The 16,854-nt window shown below is 39.2% G+C and overlaps 1 protein-coding gene across 1 annotated transcript in view; it reads left to right on the forward strand.

The window, feature by feature from the left end:
• Positions 1 to 10,440: 10,440 nt before the first annotated feature.
• The window catches only part of LOC130020616 (UDP-glucuronosyltransferase 2B31-like), a 75,215-nt gene continuing 68,801 nt past the window's right edge, over positions 10,441 to 16,854 (forward strand). Inside the window, exon 1 of the mRNA XM_056111212.1 lies at positions 10,441 to 10,603. Within this exon, the coding sequence (XP_055967187.1) occupies positions 10,568 to 10,603 (36 nt within the window). The 5' untranslated portion in view covers positions 10,441 to 10,567. The remainder of the gene's footprint in view (positions 10,604 to 16,854) is intronic.

Genomic DNA, 16,854 nt, shown 5'->3' on the forward strand with positions numbered 1-16,854 from the left:
CTGCCGTGCAGGCGGGATACTCTCGTAGCTTGCCAGGCTCTCCGAAAAGGAATGGAGGAATCGAACCCAGGTCAGCTGTGTGCAAGGCAAACGCCCTACCCACTGTGCTCTCGCTGCAGCCCTCCATCAGACCTCGGCTGGTCCAATGGTAGTGGGTTATCAACTTATTAATGCTAGGACTGGAACATTATATGACAGAAACCCAGTTATGAACAACTTTGTAACTATGTATCTCACTGACAAGGAAAGTAAAAAGATATCATCACTGATTGCTAATAAGTACTATTTTCAGAAAAATTACAGAAATAATTGGAGAGTAGAGTTAGAAATTTAAGGAAAGAATATACACACATGGTGGACTGAAGAGATAGCTCAAAACTCAGGCACTGTCTAGGTCTTATGACCACTGAAATGAACAGAGAATAGCTCAAAGGCTTCTGATAACACAGCATGTGCCTGGAATCAAGGATTTGGGTTTATAAATTCTTTTAAAGAAATTTTCTGGGTCTCACCTATTCACTGTATCACTGTATCACTGTCATTCCGTTGTTCATCGATTTGCTCGAGCAGGCACCAGTAATGTCTCCATTCGTCCTAGCCCTGAGATTTTAGCAACCTTTCTTTTTTTTTTCTTAAATTTTATTGAATCACCATGAGAAAGTTACAAGCGTTTATGTTTGGGTTACAATCATACAATGATCAAACACCCATTCTTCCACCAGTGCACATTCCCCATCACCAATCTCCCCAGTATACCCCCTCTTCCCTCCCCTCCCCCTGCCTCCATGGCAGACAATATTCCCCATACTCTCTCTCTACTTTTGGGCAGCATTGTTTTCAATACAGACATGGAGAGGTCATCATATTTGGTCCATTATCTACTTTCGGCACACGTCTCTGATTCCTCCAGCCATCATTATCTTAGTGATCCCTTCTCTATTCCATCTTAGCAGCCTCTCTTTACTCGTCCTTCCCAACAGTGCCACATTGGGGTCTCGCCTACTAGTAATGACAATGATGCCATGATGCCACTCCAGATTGAAGAAATACATTTTGATGATGTTTCGGATACTAAGACAGCTGCTACAGTCATTTGAAAGCAGGACTAGCCCCTTCAATCTGACAGTGAAGCAGCCCCCTCATTAGCAAGAGTCTGAGACCAGAAAATAGCTAATTTCAGCAAAGACTTAAAAGTGTAAGAAACAAGGAGGGAGAGGAAGCCAATATACACCCCAATTTCATGAATATTCCTTTCAGTTTCAGGGGACAGATTCTTATAACAATTTCATGAGTGACAAAAGTGCATCACTGACAGTGGCCAAATTCGGGGTCTTGATTACAGAAGCAATTGATTGCAAGCAACTAGCATCCCAAGAACACAAAACCCATAGTACAGTCAGGGATGGGTTTATAAAGGAAAACCTCACCTCTTAGTCAGACAATGGGTACAATAAGTAAGAGGCTGCAGGAACTGTGGTCAGCAAAGAAAGTTACAGAAGGAAAATAAGCTAGCTAATCAATGATCTGCCTTATGGCAAGAAAATTATTGGCTTACTATTAAGGAGGATAAACATGATTTGTCATGATTCCAGGAGATTAACAGTTTACAAACTACTTGTTAATGGCTGCACTTGTTAAAGGGTTACACCTAACCCTTGGAAAAATGAAGATTCATGCCTTTCCTCTTGATGCCAAGATCCTGTTGATCTTCACATATATGGGGGATACTCAGGACAGCAGTGTAGGGGCCTTTCCAAGAAGGAGTAAGTCCCTCCTTCATAAATTTTCTTTACGCAAACAAGAGTCTCTATGCTGGAAAAGATGGAAGAGATTGGAGAAAGACAAAGGAAGAGTCTTCCAGAGCAGTTTATGGATGAGCAGCTTCCAGGTTTTGTAGAAATTTAAGTAAGATAGAATTGTGAATTTCAGCTATCATCTTAGTACAGAGCCTCTGGAATAAAGAAGGAGGAAGGTGTCCCAAACAATATCTTCTTAGAGATAAAACTTGCCCAGGAGGGTGTGCAGTGAGACTGTAATAGACAAAGATTTAGGAAATTAGCCCAGTTTTCCCAGGTCTCGAAAATGAATTTAGCCAAAGTCTCCTTTGTGGTCCAATTCATTTGCTCAACCTGTGCAGAAGCCTGGGGTCTGTATATATAATGCTTAACTCCAATACATAAAAACATAAAATCAATAATTACAGTTACATAACAGGAATCTTCAATGTGCAGAACAGGTCAAACAACACCAAACATGTCAAATGATAACTTATTTACCAGGGAGTAGATCAAAGAGTAGGCTCTTACTTTTTAGAAAAAATTTCAAAATTTATCTATATTTTTTATTGAATCACCATTACATACAGGGTTACAAAGCTGTTGATGGTAGGGATTCAGTCATACAGTGTCTCAACACCCAACACTACACCAGTGTTCATTTCCCACCACCCATGTCCCCAGTTTTCATCATGCCACACTCCCCGCGCCTGTCTCTATGACAGGCACTTTTCTTCTCTCTCTTTCTACTTCTCTCACACACACTCTCTCTGTCTCTCTGTCTCTGTCTCTAGCTCTGTCTCTCTGTCTCTCTCTCTCTCTATGCATTATGGTTTGCAATACAGATACTGAGAAGTTATCATGTTTATCCCTTTACCTACTTTTAGCACACAGTTCTTATCCAGAGTGAACATTTCCAATGATCATTGCCATAGTTTTTCCTTCTCTTATCCCAACTGCCTTCTCCCCCAGCACTTGAGTCAGACTTCCAACGTGGACCAATCCTCCTGGTCCTTATTTCTACTAACATTGGGTATGAGTCTCACATTATGCTTGTTTTTAACATATCACAATTGAGTACAATCATTCATGTCTGTCCCTCTCCTTCTCATTTCGCTCAGCATGATACTCTTCATTATAAGCAAGTTTCATGTCTTCATTTTCCCTAACAGCTTCATAGCATTCCATTGTGTACCATAGTTTCTTTATCCAATCATCTGTTCTTGAGCACTCAGATTGTTTCCAAATTTTGGCTATTATGAGTAGTGCTGCAACGAACATAGAAGTACAGGTGGTGTTTCTTCTATGTGTTTTGGGGCTCCCAGAGTATATTCTCGGAAGTGGTATTACTGGATCAAAATGGAGCTCAATTTCTAGTTTTTGGATAAATGTTCATACTGTTTTCCAAAAATGCTAGACAAGCCAGCATTCCCATCAACAATAAATGCCTCCCGGCATCTGCTCCAGCACTGGTTGTTCTTGTTCTTTTGGATGTGTGCCAGTCTCTGTGGTATAAAATATCTTATTGTTTTTATTTGTATCACCCTGATGATTAGTGATATAGAGCATTTTTTTCATGTGCCTTTTGTCCATTTGAATTTCTTCTTTCTGTAAGTTTCTGTTCATTTCTTCTCCCCATTTTTTATGGGATTGGATTTTTTTTCTGCCAGTGCATTATATATATGAGATATTAGCTCTTTATCAGATGGATATTGCATGAGCAATTCTTTCCAATCTTTGGTTTTCTTTGTATCTTGGTCACTGTTTCTTTTGAGGTGCAGAAGCTTCTTAGTTTAATCCAGTCCCATTTCTTTATCTCTGCTTCCACTTACTTGGTCAGTGGTGTTTCAACTTTGAAAATTACTTTATAATGCCCTAAATTGTTCAGCTCACATTTCCTCCATGTATCTTAAGGATTCAGGACTGATGTTGTGGTCTTTAATCCATCTTGATCTGACTTCTGGACCTAGAATTATAAAGGTGGCTGAGTTCAATTTTTTTCTTTTAACAATAGTTTTGAGTCTATGAAATCCCTGTTTTTGTTTATCTGAGAAGTAGTGTATTGTTTCTTCAAATATGAATGAAAGTCTGACAGGGCAAAGTATTCTTAGTGAGGCATTCATTTCATTGAGCCTTTTCTCTATATTCCATCATTGTCTTTGGGCCTGAAGAGTTTCACTGTAAGTCTACTGTGAATCTTAGGGATACTCCTTTATAAACAAATTTGTTCTTTGATCTTGCTTCTTTCAATGTTCTCATCATTCTGATTACATATGTCTTGGTGTATTTTTATCTGAATTTCTTTTAGCTGGTACACTTTGGGCCTCATGGATTTGGGTGCATGCACTCTTCAGCTCTGGAAACTTCTCAGCAATGATAGCTTTGACAGTTGCTTCTTCATCAGGGTTCTCTTTCTGCCCCTCTGTTACTCCAGTTATTCTTATTTTATTCCTCTTGACTTCATCCTGATGCTCTCTTGTCATTTGTTAGTTTATTTTAAGGTTCTTTTTCATCTTCTGCTATTGTCTGGAGAGTCTATGCACCTCATCTGGAAGTTCACTGATTCTGTTCTCTGCAGCCTTTACTCTGCTGCTGAGGCCTTCCAGTGAGGTAATTTTTTTTCACTTACCAGATTTTTTGGATATATCATATCTGCTTGTATTTTTGTCATTTCTGCTCTCATATCCTCTTGTATTTTATCAGTGGTGTGTTCCATCGTTTCCTTAAGCTCCTTATGTATCCTTAACAGTTCCATTCTAAATTCCTTATCAGAGATATTATATAGCTAATTGTTACTGGTTGGGTCAACTGGGCTAGCTTCTTCACTCACTAAACCTTGTGGGTTTCTGCATTGTTTTACCATTGTAACCTTTGCAATTTGAAGTTGTTTCTATTGGGTAGTTTTAGGGTACCTGTTAGAGAAGAGTGTCTCCTCTGTGTTCCAAAGTTGGCCCTGATGCCATGCTAATTGGCTCCCAACCTTTTGCTCTTCTTTTTAAATTTTTGTAGGTTCTGTACAGAAACCAAGACCATTCAATATTCTCTAGTGACTTCAGCAGAAGGTATTTCTAATTCATTATGAGACACCAATAGGGGATATCTGAGTGATCACTAAGAAAATCAATCTCGTACTTTTATCTAGAGATCTAAATGGACTTTCATGTTACTCAATGACTGTTCTGGCCACTGCACTAGGAATAGATATTTGATAATCCAGCTACACCTGTGACTTCTAGTTCTTTGATCCTTTGGCATATAAAGCTCAGTTATCACTATGCAACTACCTCTTCTCAGAATCTAGGCCCAGATCAAGCTGGATCTGGTGTTTAGTTTGTTTTTCTTTATAAAATAGTCATTTCTGTAGAATTTGGATCTAATTTTTAGAAAAAGGCAAGTGACCAACATACAGTTTTTCTCTTAATAGAGATAACCACAGTGATGGGTTGTTTACTTTTGAAATATATTGCTTATCACTTTGCATGAGCACTGTAAGAAATATACAGACTCTCTTTCTTTATAACTTCAGTGGGATAAGGAGCTAGAGATTAGAGCAGGAGGACTTTCCTAGGATATATCTTGTCATAGTTCCCACACTACAGGCTTTAGGCTTATTTGTTTTAACTTGCCCTAACTCTATAGGGTCCCTTTCAATTTTGAGTCCGAATTGCTTCATTTTTCCTCTGAGTCTCACAATAATGCTCTTGATGTGACACTTTGAACTTCTAGTGTCAAAGCCAGAATAACATATCACTAGACCCGGATTCCTCCAGGACCACAGTGGGGATCCATTCTGAGGAGTTAGGAATTAAGGCCAACTTCAGGGTTACTAAAGCTTAAGTTAATGTGATGAGTGCACAGAGGTTTAAGATCACTTGTTGTCATGATTCACCCAAAATACTGGCAGTTTGGAGTTATTTAATGCCAAATCATTTATTGCAAAGTAGTAGCATGTCAGTCTTCCTGTTTTTATGCAAACAAGACTTTGCCAAGAAGCAAAAGCCTACAAAAGGCATAAAGTCAAAAGAAAAGCAAATATTTGCTTTACATCATGATATTGTCCTCTTCATTGCTGCAGGTAATTAACTTTAAGCCAAACCAGTTTTTTAAATCACTTAAAATAGACACATTGTATTATCTCAAACCAAATTGTCTAAATTTATACTCATCAGTAATTCATTTATTCTCATGCAAAAATTTCAATTGCTTAATGATTATTAAAAGTCTAATTCTTATAACATAAGTTTGCACAAAACTTGCATATAAGTTATTATGAAATTTTATTTAATCACACACTTAATCAGAGTAACAGTTGCTAAAAACAGCGTAGGGGGCGGAAGTGATGGTATAGCTGGTAGGTTGCTTGTCTTGCATGGGTTTGAACCCTGGCATACACATGGTCCCTTGAGCACCATCAGGAGTAATTCCTGAGTGCAGAGCCAGGAGTAACCTGTGATTTAAAAAAAAAGCAGTGTAAAATTAAAGATTGCATGTAAGATAAATTCTATTAAAAATCAAGACTATGTTGACATGGTCTATGAAGTGATTCCAGCACTGAAAATTTCTTGACTTCTTTAATTTTCTTAAAAGAATCATTATGATGACCAAAATTCTCTTTATCAGTCCTCTTTTCACACAGTTTCTCAACTTATTGTGTTCTTTTCACTTTATTATCTCTATCAGAAGAGAAATTTTTCCATACTCGCTTTAAATTACAGTTCCTTGTCCTCCCTTATCTAGAAAAACAAATTTTCACATGCAATTTTCTTCATCTTCAGTACATAGATCATGTAGTCTTACACACAGTTTAAGACTGTACCTTTAAAGCAACCTTTAGAAATGCACAAGTTAGAGAAAAATGACAAATTTTTAGATTGCTTTTGTTTAATTCTTTTATTAAGGACCAATTTTCACTTGAGACTGAACTTCTCTACCAAAATTTTTTAAATACTACTTCCTTTAATCTTAAATACATTTTTGCTCTCCGTTACTCTCAAGTTTTATTCATAAAGCACTTAGAACTTTTAGCTCAAAACATCAACTTCCTAATTTCAAAACTGTAGGTAGCATAAAATAATGAACAGAAGTCATCCAGGACATCACTTGGAGCATATAAGTGTTTCTACTTGTTTGACTGTTTGAGGATGTACCTGTTGGGCATTTTCCTCTTTAACTGAATTGCCTTAAGATATTTATTTTTTTTTTTTAATTTATTTATTGAATCACCGTGGGAAAGGTTACAAAGCTTTCAGGTTTAGGTCTCAGTCATGCAAATATCAAACACATTTCCCTTTACCAATACTTTTTTTTTACCATGAAGAACCCCAATAAAACCCCACCCCCCACCCCTCCCAGTCCCTGTGGGGCAGATGAATTCTAGTTAACACTCTATCTGCTTTGATTAGATTCATTGTTTCAATAAAAGATTCGCCACTATTATTTAGAGTTTACCCCCCCCCCCAAATCAGACATGCTGAAAAAGCATTGTGAAGTGATTTGCTTTCTACAGCTGGGTTCAAGAATTAAATGTTGGTTTTGGATTTCTGCTATTTTACCTATTGACCCTGGAAGTATTTATACTGAAAGTCAGATAGTTAAGAAATTGGTTTCTGTGCTCTGGAGTCGTGGCCGTGCTGGAGAGCCGCTAGTGGGGGGCGACTGGTGGCCTCGGTAGGGCGTGAAGGGCGGACCGGAACGCCCCCCTTCCCATGAGGTTTTAGTCGCCCCCACTCCCCCGGCTCATACCTGCTGTCCACAAGGCTCCCATGCGGCCACCATCTTTCTTTCCAGAGAGGAGAAGGCGACTGGGACAACACCCTTTCCCCTCTGGCAGACATGATGGCCTGGATTAACGCATAGTCCTTTCACTTTTCTGCTCCAAGCTGCCGGGTTCTGCATTAAGTCCCTGTGCTTCTAGGGCTGTGGCCTTGCTGGAGAGCCGCTCGCAGGGGGCAACTGGTGACCTCGGTAGGGCGTGAAGGACGGACCGGAACGTCCCCCTTCCCATGAGGTTTTAGTCGCCCCCACACCCCCGGCTCATACCTGCTGTCCACAAGGCTCCCATGTGGCCGCCACCTTTCTTTCCAGAGGGAGGAGGGCGGAAGGGACCAACACCCTTTCCCCTCTGGCAGACATGATGGCCTGGATTAAAGCATAGTCCTTTCACTTTTCTGCTCCAAGCTGTTGGGTTCTGCATTAAATCCTTGTGTTTCTGGGGCTGTGGCCGTGCTGGAAAGCCGCTTGTGGGGGGCAACTGGTGGCCTCGGTAGGGCGTGAAGGACGGACCGGAACGCCCCCCTTCCCATAAGGTTTTAGTCGCCCCCACACCCCCGGCTCATACCTGCTGTCCACAAGGCTCCCATGTGGCCGCCACCTTTCTTTCCAGAGGGAGGAGGGCGGAAGGGACCAACACCCTTTCCCCTCTTGCCTTAAGATATTTATAAGTACAAAGTTGTTGGGTTTCAGTCATACAATGTTCCATCACACATTCCTTCACCAGTGTACATTTCTCACAACCAATGTCTAATGGGACTTTCTTTCATAGTCAAAAACTATTGCTTTTCTTTCCAGACAGTAGCATGTACATCAGAACAGCAGAGCATACTTTGAGTCTATATATTAACTTAGCTTTAGGGCTCTGATCAGAGTATGAATGTGGCTAGGGGAGCTAAACATTTTGGGGATAGATACATTCTCCACTGCAAGAGAAAGTGACTACTTCTTATCTGGAATTGCAGGTTTCTTCTTCCGCAAAACAACTGTCATCTGAGAACAAAATGAAGTTTATATTTTCCAGATTTTTCAGAAGGCTATGGAATTTCTATCAGGTCTACTGGCATGTGTTTTCAGGTGTTTTATTTTGTTTTGTTAGACCACATCTGGCTATGCTAAGAGCTTACTACTAGCTCTGTGCCTAGGGATCATTCCTGGCAGGGTTCGGGAAACCACAAATGATGCCAAGGCTTAAATCTCAGTCATGTGCTAAGGCAAATGCCCCACCCACTGCAATATTGTTCGGGTCACTTTCAGGAGTTTAGGAAAGAAAGTGTTCTAACTGTGAGAAATTTAATAACTGGGCATAGGTAGTAAGGAACCTGAATTCATGGTAGTATATGACTTTCAAGTCACATCTGTACTTTTCAATGGGCGTGCATGATATTTGAGGAGACAACTGTCAGGCTGTCAGAGGTTACCCTTGGTTTCTAGAAGGGACACAACTTGTTGAGGTGTATGGATGACCACGTTTCCTCCTAGATTCAATTTGAAGGCCTCCCGTGCTAGGAGGCAGGGAAAATGCCATGGTCACACTGTTTGTAATCAGTTGGCCTGAAAATAATTACAAAAAATATCACTGATTCAAAACATCAACTTCCTAATTTCAAAACTGTAGGTAGCATAAAATAACGAACACTGATTCTGTCAATTTATCCCTCTAGGAGAGCCCGGCAAGCTACTGAGAGTTTCCCGCCCGCACGGGCAGAGCCCGGCAAGCTCCCCAGGGCATATTTGATATGCCTAATACAGTAACGACAATAGGTCTCATTCCTCTGACCCTGAAAGAGCCTCCAATCGTTGGGAAAAGATGAGTAAAAAGAGGCTGCTAAAATCTCAGGGCTGGGAGGAATAGAGACGTTACTGGCATCCACTCGAGTAATTCAATGATTAACGAGATGACAGCGATACAGTGAAACAGTGATTCTGTCTGAGAAGCAAGTTTCAGAGTGCGCTACATTTTAAGGTATTGGAGTGATTAAGTCTACAAAGTGATTTAAGATGGAGTGTCTACTGACATTTTACAAGGAAAACTTAAGAACCCTCTGTCATTAAAAGCCCTAAAGTAACAGTCCATGGGAGACTTGTTGATCATGTTCTCGTATTATACTCAAAAGCAAGGAGATATGAGAATCTTCTGCTAAGGAATGCATAAATCTGGATGAATGAAGCACTCAGGTGATAGAGAAATGTTACACAAGGTTATATAGGTTTGGGGACTGATGGGTGGATTGGAATAATGCATTGATTATCATTCTTAATTCCTGCACCATCCTACATTCCCTACCAAATGTTCTTATTTATGCCAAAATTAGAGGGTTGGAAAAATAATAATAATATGATAATTATTATAATAATATAATAATAATTATAATATAGCAATAAGCAGAGGAATTCACAATGCCTCCAAAATCCATGAGCTAAGAGTTGGTCCATTATTAGCTGAAGACCTGCTTTAGCTTCTGGTTTTAAGGCATCTGAAGATCTATTTGGGAAATGACAGTAATTCTTGAGCTAGTATATGCTAGTTTTGCTTTTAAGGCTCTCCCTGGAGTGCTGCCTGCCCAAATGGAATTATCCATTTTTTTCTAATTCTAGTCCTCATTTTCAAAAAAATAAATAACCATACTTGTGTGTATACCCGTGGGTGGAGCGATAGCACAGCGGGTAGGGTGTTTGCCTTGTAAGCCACCAGCCTGGACGAGCCAGGTTCGATTCTTCCGTCCCTCATGGAGAGCCCAGAAAGGTACTGAAAGTATCTCGCCCGCAAGGCAAAGCCTGGAAAACCACCCGTGACGTATTCAATATGCCAAACATAGTAACAACAAGTCTCACAATGAAGACATTACTGGGCCTGCTCGAGCAAATCAATGAACAGTAGGAGGACAGCGCTACAGTGCTACAGTGCATACTTGTGTGTACAGAAGTTTTTAGTACACAGAAGCTTTTGAGACTAAGCATGTAGACGTTAAAGAAAATCTCTGGCCCAGAAATTATACAGAGTATCACTAACCACTGCAGTGATGGAAAAGGTGGTCACTCCACAAGCAGCAAACCAGGTAAGTACAGCATCAGGTCACATGGCTTTCTGTGGCCCCCAATAACTTGATAGATGCTTCAGGATAGGGATTCAGAACAGGAATTTAAAACTTCACCAGTCAGTCCATTGTCCTAAAGGAAGAGATTATCTTATCGATCATTCCAGTGTTACTCTGGTCTCCTCCTCGGTGTTTTTGATTGTCTACAAGCCTAACAAATCATTCTGGACTGTGACTCTCCTACTGTGTCCTTCAACTCTGGGCAAGTTTTTCAGCCAGTGATTTCCACACTTTGGGCAAGGTCCTTTGGGGCCTCTTGCGTGGCATGTTTGGGCATTCATTTTTCCAATGCCCTTCCATGACTCCTTTTTGAGGAGCCATTGGGGAAAGCCGAATGTGGCTGGAGCAGTTTTCAGAGCTGTGATCAAGAAGTTGGCTCTTCTTTGCCCCTCTACTGCTGCTTCAGTTCAGAGCTGTGATTTTGTGGGAGCCAATACCAGTAGCTCATTCAGGCTAGCCAAAGGGACATAAAGACTGCTTCTAAAGGCTTTAGATGCTAACTGGGGTTGCCCGTGTATGAAGTGATCCTTAAGAGTTTCCTTTAAGTAGAGTCAAGGTTCTTAGGCAGTATATTTCTTGAAAGTCTCTCTAAGTCTTTCAAAAAAGATGGTAGATTTCCCACTAGGGTCTTGTTCAGTGGCAGCTAATTTGAAGTCAACTAGGGACGTTGGTCTTACATATTATGAGCCCCTCCATGAGACAAAGTTGATAGTGTTCCAAGAATCTTACATCATCCTCCAAATTGCAATCCCCTTGTGAATAGGTCCAGGACAACAACTCCTGATGCAAAGAAACAGCCATCAGATATAGCTAATCACCAAAGGATTCTGCTTTGTCTAGGACAGGTGCTTCTCATTTAATGTCAGGACTTGATTGAAAATGAACATCAGGTATTTCTAGATGATTTCAAATATTTGTGCCAGACTCTGAAAGCCCTCAGAGTGCATGTCAGGAACATCTGAAAAATTTCCCAGATCAAAATTCATTTGCTTTAAGTATTTTTACGAGAAAAAAATCAATCCAGGCTTAGCCAGAGTGATCCCTGGAGGGAGAAGAGAGGTTTTGGGAGCCTGTGCCTTGCTAGATGCTGATGAGCTCAAGTAAGGGAGAGAAAACCCCTTCTTAGAAAGGAGAGAATCATGACTGCAGGCCCTAAAGAGAAAGACTTGACCGCAGGGGGCCCCTCAGAGGCAGGTTTCAGATTTGCAGCCAATATAGTCAGACCCAGCTGTTATTTTTTTGCAAACATTGGGTTTTTTTTTTGCAAATACAAGAAGAAGCGATAGACAAAGGGAACCTCCATAATCTTTTTATTGGCCTGAAAAGATGATCTAGCTCCAATAAAGTAAGATAATGTATGGTAATATGTTCTGTCCACTTAATTTTCCTATTAGCATTGTGGCCAGACCTTAATAGAAGAGGTTTCTTTTTCAGTTCATTTGTGACTGTAGCACTGTAACACTGTCCTCCCATTGCTCATCAATTTGCTCGAGCGGGCCCAGTAACGTCTCCATTGTGAGATTTGTTGTTACTGTGTTTGGCATATTGAATACATCACAGGTAGCTTGCCAGGCTTTGCTGCGCAGGCTAAATACTCTCAGTAGTTTGCCGGGCTCTCCAAGAGGGGCAGAGGAATTGAACCCAGCTCGGCCGGGCTGGCAGCTTGCAAGGCAAACACCCTACTTCTGTGCTAAAATTCTTCACAAGAATTCTCTTTCTTCCAATTTGGTAACAATTTTCCTAACATGTTGGAAGGAAGAACCAATGTGATTGCTTTAGCACTTGTTCAGAGTACACAAAAAAAGACCAAGTAACAAAACAATAGACTACTGAATGTTTCTGTTTCACTTGTAAAAGTTGTGACGATGGAAATTTCACATATTGTGATTTCTGACTTATCTCAGGTACCAGAGCAAATTATAATGTGTGACAGGGTAGAGTGGTACAAAGGTTTATTTTATGAAAATATTTTGAATTTAACATTATTATAAAAATTTAATATATTTTAGTGCTAGAAGGTGAAGATTTGGAATTAAAATAACTTGGGCAGGTACAGAAATCACCAGACCTACCCTGTCATATATTTCTTTATCTTGCAATATTTTAAGGGCACAGTAAAAAGCAGATGAACTAACAAAAGTAAAACTTTAATAGAAACCTTACACAAGAACTAAACTCTAGTTGGATAATCCATTTTTTTTTTACTTTCAAGTTTGGAAGAAATTTGCTGATGATGCAAGCTAGAGAGAAAATGTTCTTGCTCATTGAAGGGACTTCTATTTCCAAAGTCAACTAAAAAGAATTTTTATTGTGTAAAAGCTGAAGAAAATATAATGAATTAATTAGAAGCAAACTGAGCATTAGAAAGCATTAATTATATTGCTCCCTGTAAAACTTAGCTATGTGAATGCTGCATGGATGGATCTAAATAATATCATCTGAGTAAAGTTAGTCAGAAAGAGTGGGGCAGATATATGGAACAAGAAACATTGTGAGGAAATAAAAAATGACCAAAGGCAACAGAAATTGACAAACGGCCCTGAGGAGGAAGTTAACTGTGGCAGGGAGACGAATGTGGAAATGGAAGTTGGGGGTGTAGGGGGCAGGATTTGGATGACGCACTAGGACAAAGGTGGAAAGTAGCAAAAGCTCTTGTAGATGGTGTGGTGCTGGAATATTATATGCTTAAAAGCCTACCATTAATATAGTATCTTAAATAACAGAGCCTAAAATAGAATGTACAAAACAATTTAGCAACATATTAATCTTAAACTACTATACACATATATATGCATATATATAGTACTACATTTTCTTGGGGTTTTTTTGTTTCATCTCTCTTATTTTTTAATTTTTATTTTTAATTGAATCACAGTGAGATACACTGTTATAAAGTTTTTCATGATTGGATTCCAGTCATATGTAATGTTTCAACACCTGTCCCTTCACCAGTGTACATTTCCTGCTAGCAATGTCCCCTGTTTCCTTCCTGTCACTCTTCTCCCAGCCAGTCTCTCTCTACGAAAGGCAGTTTCCTTCTCTTCTCTCTCTCTCTCTCTCTCTCTCTCTCTCTCTTTCTCTCTCTCTCCCTCTTTCATTTTGGGTATTAAAGTTTGTAATACAGATACTGAAAGTTTATCATGTATATACCTTTATTTACTTTCAACACTCAGTTTTGTCCAGTGTGATCATTACCATCATACTTGTTCCTTCTCTGTTCTAATTGCTCTCTACCCACCTTTACACACACACACACACACACACACACACAGACACACACACACACACACATTTGTGGAGACCAGTTATGTCTGCTGACCTAAATTTTACCAGGTCTTGAATATTAGTCTCGTACTACTTTATTTTATATCCCACAAATGAATGTCATCTTTCTATGTCTGTCCCTCTCCTTCTGACTCATTTCACTCAGAATAATACTCTCCATGTCCATCCATTTATAAGCAAATTTTATGTCTGCATTTTCCCTAAAAACTGTGCAGTTCTATTGTGCAGATGTACCATAACTTCTTTTTTAAAAAAAATTTTATTGATTCACCATGAGATATAATTGCGAGCTTTCATGTGTGAGTTACAATCACACAATGATCAAACAACCATCCCTACACCAGTGCATATTCCCCATCACTTATATCCGCAGTATACCCCCACCTTTCCCACCCTCTCACTGCCTCCATGGCAGACAATATTCCCCATTGCTAGGCGTATTAATAATTGGGTTCCAGTCATATATAATGCCAAAAACAATAGCAAGAAGTCTCACAATGGAGACATTACTGGTGCCCGCTCGAGCAAATTGATGAACAATGGGATGACAGCGCTACCGTGCTACTCTCTTTCTACTTTTGGGAATAATGGTTTGCAGTGTAGATACTGAGAGGTAATCATGTTTGTCCTTTATCTACTTTCGGCACACATCTCCCATCTCAACTGATTCCTCCAACCATCATTTTCTTAGTGATCCCTTCTTTATTCCAGTTGTCCTCTCCCTGCCCACTCGTTAATCAGGCTTCCAACTATGGAGCAATCTTCCTGACCCTTCTCTGTACTGTCCTTTGGTGTCAGTCTTGCGTTATGTTATTTTATACTCCACAAATGAGTGCAGCCCTTCTATATATGTCCCTTTATTTCTGACTCATTTTACATATCATTATACTCTCCATGTTTATCCACTTAGAAGCAAGTTTCATGACTTCATCTCTCCTAACAGCTGCATAGTATTCCATTGTGTAAATGTATCAAAGTTTCTTTAATCAGTTGTCTGTTCTTGGGCACTTGGGTTGTTTCCAGATTTTGGATATAGTGAACAGTGCTGCAATGAACATACGGTAGAGATGTCATCTGTACTATGATTTTTTGAGCCTCGGGATTAAAGATCATAGCTTCTTATCCAATCATCTGTTCTTGGGCACCTAAATAGTTTCCAGATTTTTGCTATTCTAAATAGTGCTCAATGAACAAAATGTACAGATGCTGTTTCTTCTGTGTGTTTTGGGGCTCCCGTGATATTGCTGAATCAAGTGGGAGCTCACCTACTAGTTTCTTTAGAAATGTCCACATTGATTTGCATCTCCCTTATGATTAGAAATGTAGACTATTTTTTCATGTTCCTTTTGGCCTTTTGGATTTCTTCTTTGAGGAACTTTCTGTTCATTTCTTCTCTTAATTTTGATGGGATTTAATGTTTCTTCTTCTAAAATTCTACGAGTGCTTATATATCTTTAATCAGATGGGTATTGGTTGAATAATTTTTCCCATTCCATGGGCTGTCTCTATATCTTGGTCACCACTTTTTTGAGGTACATAAGCTTCTTGGTTTAGTGTAGTCCCATTTGTTTATCGTTGCTTCCACTTGCTTAGTCAGTGGTGTTTCAATTTTGAAGATGACTTTAGCTTCAATATCATGAAGGGTTTTGCCTACATTTTCTTTCATGTACTTTATGGATTCAGGTCTAATATTGAGTTCTTTAACCCATTTGATCTGACTTTTGTGGCTGGCATTAGATAGAGATCCGAGTTCATTTTTTTTTTGGAATGTAGCTGTCCAGTTTTCCCAGCTCCATTTGTGCTTTTTTTGCTCTACTTCAAATTTCTTGCTCCTTTATCAAAGATTAAGGAATCGTATATTTGAGGGTCTGTGTCAGTATATTGAATTCTATTCCATTGTTATGCGGAGTCTATCTTTAGTCCAATATCATTCTGTTTTAATTACTATGGCTTTGTAGTACAGTTTGAAGTTGGGGAAGATGATGCTTCTCATCTTCTTTTCCCCCAGAATTGTTTTCGCTATGTGTTGTTTCCATGTGAACATGGGAATATGTTGCTATATGTTGTTTCCTCAGAACTGTTTTTGCTATGTGTTGATCTCATATGAATTTTAGGAATGTTTAGTCTATTTCCTTGGAAAATTTCATTTTATCCTTTCAAGGACAGCATTGAATCTCTATAATCCCATTTTGAAAATGTTTATTCTCCCAGTTCATGTGCAGGGGATGTGTTTCCATTTCCTTGTGTCCTGTTATTTTGTGAAGTGGTGTTTTGTAAGTTTTCTTTGTACAGATCCTTTACATTTTTAGTTAAACTGATTCTAAGGTAATTAATTCCATGAGGAACAACTGGAAATGGAATTTTTTAAAATAACTTTCTTCTCTTTCATCATGTTCATATAGGAAAGTCATGAATTATCGATTTTATAATCTGAAACTTTACTATACAAAACAATTGTTTCTAGGAACTTTTTGGTATAGGATACTTTAGGTTTCTCTAAGTATATTATCATGTCATCTGCAAATGGGAGAGGATGACTTCTTCCTTTTCTATCTGGTTGCAATTGATATTCCTTTCTTCCCTGACTGCTATGGAAAGATCTCGAGTAATATATTGAATAGAAGTAGTGAAAGTGGGCAATCTTGTCTTGTGATTGATCTTAGAAGAAAGCTTTTAGTTATCGCCCAAGAGGATGTTTGCTCTGGGCTTGTGATAGATGACTTTGACTACATTAAGGAAGTTCCTTCAACTCTCATCTTGTTGAGAGATTTTATCATGACTGGGTGCTGGATATTGTCAAATGCTTTCATTGCACATATTGATATGATTATATGATTTTTTCTTGTATTGGTATGGTGTATTATATTGACTGACTTGCAAATATTAAACCATCCTGCATCCTAGCAATGAGTCTTATTTAATCATGG

The sequence above is a fragment of the Sorex fumeus genome, unplaced genomic scaffold (assembly GCF_029834395.1).
Source record: "Sorex fumeus unplaced genomic scaffold, SorFum_2.1 ptg000013l, whole genome shotgun sequence".
In the NCBI taxonomy this organism is placed as follows: Eukaryota; Metazoa; Chordata; class Mammalia; order Eulipotyphla; family Soricidae; genus Sorex; species Sorex fumeus.